This window comes from Electrona antarctica (assembly GCF_951216825.1).
Source record: "Electrona antarctica genome assembly, chromosome: 19".
Taxonomy (NCBI): domain Eukaryota; kingdom Metazoa; phylum Chordata; class Actinopteri; order Myctophiformes; family Myctophidae; genus Electrona; species Electrona antarctica.
The window spans coordinates 25643036-25651530 of record NC_136800.1 but is presented as its reverse complement, the minus strand read 5'-3'; the positions used below and the strand labels follow the sequence as shown (position 1 = coordinate 25651530).

Here is an 8495-nt window from a genome sequence, read left to right as displayed (position 1 = left end):
TGCAAAACATACTCTCTCCCCATGCCTTCGGCCTGGTGGAGACAATTAAAGCTGCAAGCAGCGATGACCAGGCCATCGCACGTCTGTGCACGTTAGTGGCAAATATCGACCAATCAAAACTGGGAGCAGAGCAGAGTAACTAATGAAGGACAGTGAGGCTACTCATGACTCTCTATGATAAACTGTTCAAAAGTTGTGGCAAATGGTAGAATCTATGACATATCGACCATTCCGAAGAGGGGACGGGGCTAATTGACTCCAATCATGGACAAGGACTTTCAATCGAATCAAGTGACTTGACTCACAAGTCTGTATGACAAACCGTTAAACTTAAAGCAAAAAAATAGGAACTATCAAATATCGACCAATCAGAAGAGGAGGCGTTGCTATGTTACACCAATGAAGGACAAAGACTCTGAACCAACCACCCACAAGTATGTACGACAGATCAGTTCAATACTTCCATCCTGTCTCCCACCACAGTGACAGCAGGGTCAGTGTGAAGTCTCCGGTCCAGAGGATGGGCACCAGAGCCCCCCTGCTGGGCCAGAGCTCCGCCCACAGCATGAGCCTGTCCGACCAGGAGGACAGGGACGGCGTCCTGCCCAACGGACGCAGCGTGTCCATGGTGGACCTGCAGGTAAACGCAGCCCCCGCCAAAACACTGTGCAGGAGGGTGCCACATGTGTCATCTATTCTGAAACACTGTGCAGGAGGGTGCCACGTGTGTCATCTATTCTGAAACACTGTGCAGGAGGGTGCCACGTGTGTCATCTATTCTGAAACACTGTGCAGGAGGGTGCCACGTGTGTCATCTATTCTGAAACACTGTGCAGGAGGGTGCCACGTGTGTCATCTATTCTGAAACACTGTGCAGGAGGGTGCCACATGTGTCATCTATTCTGAAACACTGTGCAGGAGGGTGCCACGCGTGTCACCTATTCTGAAACACTGTACAGGAGGGTGCCACACGTGTCATCTATTCTGAAACACTGTGCAGGAGGGTGCCACGTGTGTCATCTATTCTGAAACACTGTGCAGGAGGGTGCCACATGTGTCATCTATTCTGAAACACTGTGCAGGAGGGTGCCACGCGTGTCACCTATTCTGAAACACTGTACAGGAGGGTGCCACACGTGTCATCTATTCTGAAACACTGTGCAGGAGGGTGCCACACGTGCCATCTATTCTGAAACACTGTGCAGGAGGGTGCCACGCGTGTCATCTATTCTGAAACACTGTGCAGGAGGGTGCCACACGTGTCATCTATTCTGAAACACTGTGCAGGAGGGTGCCACGCGTGTCATCTATTCTGAAACACTGTGCAGGAGGGTGCCACACGTGTCATCTATTCTGAAACACACACTACCCAAACACACACAAACACACACTTACACACACTACCACTCGCTTACAATACGCGGACCTGGCAACACTACATTCCCTCTCCCATTTGCTCAAAGCCCACCACGTGACCCACACACACACATACCAAGTATGTGTGTGTGTGGGTCACATACCAAGGTAAACACAGGAGGGTGCCACACGTGTCATCTATTCTGAAACACTGTGCAGGAGGGTGCCACACGTGCCATCTATTCTGAAACACTGTGCAGGAGGGTGCCACGCGTGTCATCTATTCTGAAACACTGTGCAGGAGGGTGCCACACGTGTCATCTATTCTGAAACACTGTGCAGGAGGGTGCCACGCGTGTCATCTATTCTGAAACACTGTGCAGGAGGGTGCCACACGTGTCATCTATTCTGAAACACACACTACCCAAACACACACAAACACACACTTACACACACTACCACTCGCTTACAATACGCGGACCTGGCAACACTACATTCCCTCTCCCATTTGCTCAAAGCCCACCACGTGACCCACACACACACATACCAAGTAGAAGAGGGTGCCACACACGTGTCATCTATTCTGAAACAGGAGGGTGCCAGGAGGGTGCCACGCGTGTGTACTAGAGCAGTGGTTCACAAACAGTTGTCATGTCATGGACCCCCCAAATTGACACTAATTAGCCCGCGGACCCCCCCATTTGAAAAGATATGCCAGGGACCCCATAAGAGAAGATCTTTACGGCTCTAGCAGTGATTCTCAACCCGTTAAGGACCCCTCAGTTTGACATGCATTAGTCTACGGACCCCCATTTAATGGCATTTCTATCTCTGAGACCCCAATTTATATTGTAAAATCACTGTTAATTTTAACTCTGAGAATGTAGAAATGGAACCAAATGGACCCGTTAGTGTACAGTTACAGACCCTTAAGGGTCCATTTGGTTCCAAACTATCATTTAGCTGGCGACTCCCTGGAACTCCCTCAAGGACCCCTAGGGGTCCCCGGACCCTACTTTGGGAACCACTGTACTAGTCATCTATTCTAAAACACTCTGCAAGACGATGCTGCCACATGTGCGTAGTAGAGTCATCTAAAAAACAGTGGTTCCCAAATGTTTTTGCCTGTGACCCAAAAGAGAACTTTGATGTCTTCCCGGGACTAGGGATGTCAATTATCGATTAATTAATTAATTGATAATTGATAACCTTATCGGTCGATTAACCACTTAGTTGAAAATCTGACAATCTTAATTTTCCTCAATGTATCTATTATACAATTGAAAACATGTACGCAACCCAATACCCAAAGTCACCAGCTACTACGTCACTGACACGCTGGGTGCCGAAGCCGAAGCAGGAGCAACACACACTGCAACAACACACTAAGACGTCACACACTTACCCTCCGTGTCGATCCACGGCTATCTCCTCATGTCGCGCCGCACGCCCACACTCAACACCACCCGCGTAAAAACTGTCATTGCACTGCCACTAAAGCCGGCTCCCGTCCAGACTCACAAACAATATCAACATCAATAATAAACACAAACACGCCACAAGCACCGACACCCCCCGCCTAATTTGTTGCCACGTCTATGAAAACAAGCACAGAAAAAATGCCATTCAACACGCTACTTACACACACTACCACTCGCTTACAATACGCGGACCTGGCAACACTACATTCCCTCTCCCATTTGCTCAAAGCCCACCACGTGACCCACACACACACATACCAAGTAGAAGAAGAAGAACTACACACTGCACACACTGATTCTAACTTGGACAGTTACAATAATGCAAACACGACCGCGTCGACACCTGGCGTGGTACAAGCGGGACAAACCGAGGCGCATATATGGATACGAACAACAACACCAACACTACACGCACACGCGCGCGCTGCAACAACAAACAGCTACGTACAGTGTGTGTGTGTGTGTGTGTGTGCGTGCGCGTGCGCGGGGGGGGATTTTGGATCGCCTCGCGATGCAGCGCAAATGGCACTACACTACACAGGGCTCGACAGTGCGACTAGGTACTCGCATTTGCGACTTAAAATATCACCGTCCAAATTGTAACATTCACTTTGTAGCACCGGTGCGACTACACAATCCGATCTTTAAAGCTAAAAGTTGCGCAGTTTACATCCAAAAGAATGTGTCACACTCTCGGTTCTGCACCGCTGCTGGAGAAGTATAGCACTGTCGAAGGCAGCGCAACTAATCCCCCCCCCCCCCCCCCCACACACACCCCAGAGAGGGAGGAGAGAGAAGAGAGCGAGAGAGAGAGAGCACACACGTCTTCACCCCAGCGAGGGAGGGAGACAGAGAGAAAGGGAGAGAGACACAGAAAGACAGAGCTTTCCAGTCCTTACATTATTTCTCAAATTGTTTTCTTAGCTTTGTGACTGACCAATGACATGCAGATTGTATTGTCTGCAAAGGAACTATGTGTCTGTCACAAATAAAAGTTCTGTCCTGCAAGCCCATGTCATGTCAACACAGACAAGGCAGCTGTGCGCGCGGTGAGTCCTGCAAATTATATTGACCCAATATTATGTTGTACAACCTAGCAAAGCATAAGATATGATGGTTTGGAGAATAGGCTGCTCTCTCTTTTTACAAGACATAAGCCATTGCATACAGGTTCTCAACCTTTTTAATTTCAAGGACCCCCATAACTCTGAGAGTAAAACCAAATGGACCCATAACAGTCCCATTTGATTCCATTTCTACAGTATCAGAGTTAACAGTTATAAAAGAGTCCATTTGGTTCCATTTGTACACTCTCACAGTTACAGACCTGTAGGGTCCACTTGGTTCCATTTGTACACTCTCAGAGTTACAGACCTATAATGGGTCCATTTGGAACCCCCTCAAGGAACCATGAGGGTCCCTGGATCACACCTTTGAGAGCCACTGCTTTAAATAAATACATAACTAATATAGAGCATATTTGCTCAATTTATTGTTAGGCTATAGATTATTTTGACATCTGAATGTAACAGAACCGCCCACACACGACACATGCACATGCACGACGTGCACGCGCATGTGCACATCCACATGCACGCGCGCATGTGTCCTCTTTTTGGTAATTCACAATATGGTATGCCTACACAGTTAAAATAATGCAAACACGCAAATTGCGCGAACGACTGCGTTGACACCTGGCGTGGAACAAACGGGACGAACCGAGGCGCATATATGGATAAGAACAACAACACAACACAGCTGCATAAAACGCGTGTCACTGTGGACTTCTGTATCTGTGGACTTCTGTATCGCAACGCGGGGCAACGCAACTCTGGGATGAGCGGGCCGAAGGCCCGCGAAATTCTAGTAACATACAAATCTACAGTTTGCTGATATACAGCTCCACGTTGTGAGCTTGTAGATCGGCTATTTTCACTACTACTTAAACATTTGTTTTTGCGGCGGCAGTGGCTCAGGTGTAGTGTCTGGCAGAACAGCTGGATGGGTACCGTGAGGTTCCCAGTTTGATCCCGGGTTCCCCCGGAGTTAGTGTCGAAGTGTCCTTGAGCAATACACTGAACCCCTAATTGCTCCCAATGAGCACGTTGGTGCCTTGCATGGTTACCGCCGCCATCGGTGTATGAATGTGTGAATGTAATGCACAACCTATGTAAAGCGCTTTGGATAAAAGTGCTATATAAATGCACCATTTAAGACTCTCCTCATCTCTCCTCATCTAGGATACCCACTCTCACAAGGGCTCCCTGGTTCTCCACGAGGTCGCTCCGCCTCGCCTCAGCAGGGGGGGCTCCCAGGCCTCCATCGGACCCCCTCTGCCCCCCCACTCCAACCACCACCTCCTCAACTACCAGCCCGCTGCCCCCCACCACCACTCCACCAGCTCCACCCACTCCACGCCTTCGCAGCCCTTGCTGCACCCGGTCAATAAGGTGACTCCTCCGGTCAGGGAGGTGCTGCCTCAGAGCGCCCCCCAGGTCCGTCGGCCGCTGCCTCCCACCTCCCTGAGCCAACAGCATCACCAACGCAGGTATGGCTTATTTTGATTGGTTGAATACTTAAGTAGCATTATTAGTAACGCACAGGTAGTCAAACGGTTAGGCCAGGGTGTCTTCAACAGGGGGTCCTCAGTACTACAATACACTTTGGGGCGACTGTGGCTCAGGAGGTAGAGCAGGTCGTCCAATGATCCATGGGTCGGCGGTTCGAATCCCGGCTCCTCCTGTCTACATGTCGAAGTGTCCTTGGGCAAGACACTGAACCCCAAATTGCTCCCGATGTGCTGGTTGGTACCTTGCATGGCTTCCGCCGCAATCGGTGTATGAATGGGTGAATGTAATGCACAATCTATGTAAAGCGCCTTGGATAAAGGTGCTATATAAATGCACCATTTACTTTATTTGTAAATAAAGTGTATTGTAGTCCTGTTAAAGAGCCCTGGTGTAAATAAAGTGTATTGTAGTCCATTGTAGTCCTGGTGTAAATAAAGTGTATTGTAGTCCTGTTGTAAATAAAGTGTATTGTAGTACTGGTGTAAATAAAGTGTATTGTAGTCCATTGTAGTCCTGGTGTAAATAAAGTGTATTGTAGTCCTGTTGTAAATAAAGTGTATTGTAGTCCTGTTGTAAATAAAGTGTATTGTAGTCCTGTTGTAAATAAAGTGTATTGTAGTCCTGGTGTAAATAAAGTGTATTGTAGTCCTGGTGTAAATAAAGTGTATTGTAGTCCTGTTGTAAATAAAGTGTATTGTAGTCCTGTTGTAAATAAAGTGTATTGTAGTCCTGGTGTAAATAAAGTGTATTGTAGTCCTGGTGTAAATAAAGTGTATAGAGCGTCGCAGTCCCGCCCCCTCGAGAGACCCGGAAAAGAAAACCCTGTTAATTTTCCTCATAGACTTTTCAAAAAGTATTTATTTAAAGACGTTTACGCCGCGGACAAAGCCAACTCTTGTCGTGACAAATCATGACAATAAACACAATGTTTTGGGCCAAACAAAAACGGCAGGTTACAACACTTTTTTTGGTTCAAAATATTGTGTTTGTTGTCATGATTTGTCACGACTCGAGTTGGCTTCGTACGACGCTTAAAAGGTCTTTAAATAAATACTTTTTGAAATGTCTATGGGAAAAATGCATTGGGAATTATTTCCTGGGCCTGGCGTCGTCATGAAGGGGGGCGGGACTGCAACGCTCTATTGTAGTCCTGGTGTAAACACAGTGTATTGCTCTTGTCACCGCTGCAGCCTCCAGCCGCTGTCCTTCCAGAACCCCGTCTATCACCTCAGCAACCAGCATCCCTCGCTGTTGCCGCGGCGACCGGACCAGGATGCGGCGGCGTCCAGCTCGGAGAACCTGAGCACGGAGAGCAGCAACAACAACGACGACTCTGACGATGGGCGGCCGGGTGGCCGCGTGGCGTCCAACAGCAGCCTGGAGGAGGTGGGCAGTAGGCGGAGCACGGCGCACAGTGAGGACCGCGGCTCCAACGCTCCCGGGCGGAGACCCACCCCCGCCGCCACGCCCACCGCCATGGCGGTGGTGCGGCAGGGCGGGGCGGCTGCTGGCACCGCCCACATCGTCAGGGTGGGAGGAGCCGGGGGTGGGACAGGGGGCGGGGTCAGGACCCAGAGGTCGCTCCCTCACAGCTCGTCGCTGCGCAGCAACAGCAGCAGCGTCAATACGGAGCCGGCGGCGCACACACCAACCGTGCACACCCCCGCGCACACGCCGACACACACACCCGCGCAGACGCCCGTGCAGACGCCCGTGCACACGCCCACGCACACGCAGCCTGTACCCCGGCCCGCTGTGGACAGTCCTGTACCTGCTAGGAACAAGCAGGCAACACCGCAGGTACGGTGCTCACACACACACACGCACACACACGCGCATGCATGCATCATCAAGTACTATATGTAATTTTTGTTGTGGAAAAGAGACCCCTAGGTTGTACGGCTGTACAGCCTGTATATAAGATAAGGGAGACGGTTGTGCTGTTTGTGAAACAAGCTTGTAAATATCTGGAAACTCCTTACGCCGTTTGTAAAATTAGCTAAGAGAGACCCTACGAGTGTGCTGTGTGTGTAGAACGAGCTTCTAAATTTTCTTTCCTTGCTTTGATCTCCTAACCCCCCCCCCCCCCCCCCCTCTTTTCTTCCCTTTCTTTGTTTTCTTGGAAAAATAACACGATGGGAACTACTGGTATGCACAAAAACTAATTTCACACCTTTGACCTGTAACGTCCAGGTGCAGTCTCCGGTGGAGTCGGTGAGCATGTCGCCCGTGGAGCGGACGGCAGCCTGGGTGCTTAGCAACGGCCAATACCAGGAGGAGGAGGAGACGCCCCCCACTGGACACACCTCCACTGAGAAGGTACCCGAGCACACCTGGCAATCAATCAACCAATCAATTAATTTTCATTTTATTTATTCCATTCATAATTCTACATACTTTTTCTTTATTTAATTTAATTTTACTTATTCCATTTATGATTTTATATAGCCTACTTTTTCTTTTTTCTTTTACATATTCCATATTTATTTTTCATGACCTCTCCTCTCCTCTCCTCTCCTCTCCTCTCCTCTCCTCTCCTCTCCTCTCCTCTCCTCTCCTCTCCTCTCCTCTCAGTATGAGCAGGAGATCAGTAAGCTGAAGGAGCGTCTACGTACATCAGGGAGGAGGCTGGAGGAGTATGAGCGGCGCCTCCTGGCCCAGGAGCAGCAGATGCACAAGCTGCTGCTGGAGTACAAGTGTCGCCTGGAGGACAGCGAGGAGCGCCTCCGTCGCCAGCAGGAGGACAAGGACAGCCAGATGAAGAGCGTCATATGCAGGTACATCTGCACTAGGGCTGGGAAACCAATATTCTACATTTGAATATTCCTCGAATATGGGGATTGTTTTTATATATGATTATAAAAATGTATATTCGAATTTAAAAAAAAGTGTTTTTTTTGACAGGGACAATTAAAAAAACTATGTATTAGTATGAAGTTATAAAAGCAAACAAAATATAGATTTTTTTTATTCGATCCGAGCAGCGTGTGCGCTGTCCCTCTTCCGCTGGTATCCTGTTTTTACACTAACAAGTCATTTTCTATGGGGACAAAAATATTAAGAATAATTCATATTCGAATATATTCAA

General features: G+C 48.8%; 1 protein-coding gene across 5 annotated transcripts in view; it reads left to right on the top strand.

Annotated features, from left to right (window-relative positions):
• The window catches only part of rasal2 (RAS protein activator like 2), a 110839-nt gene that overhangs the window by 94794 nt on the left and 7550 nt on the right, over positions 1 to 8495 (top strand). For all 5 annotated transcript variants that reach the window (XR_013792388.1, XM_079529603.1, XM_079529601.1 and 2 more), the window contains exons 16-20: positions 484 to 640; positions 5078 to 5385; positions 6598 to 7207; positions 7601 to 7726; positions 7982 to 8184. Coding sequence is in view for 4 of the 5 variants with exons in the window: in XM_079529603.1 (XP_079385729.1) it covers positions 484 to 640; positions 5078 to 5385; positions 6598 to 7207; positions 7601 to 7726; positions 7982 to 8184 (1404 nt within the window). In the remaining variant the exon portion in view is untranslated. The remainder of the gene's footprint in view (positions 1 to 483; positions 641 to 5077; positions 5386 to 6597; positions 7208 to 7600; positions 7727 to 7981; positions 8185 to 8495) is intronic.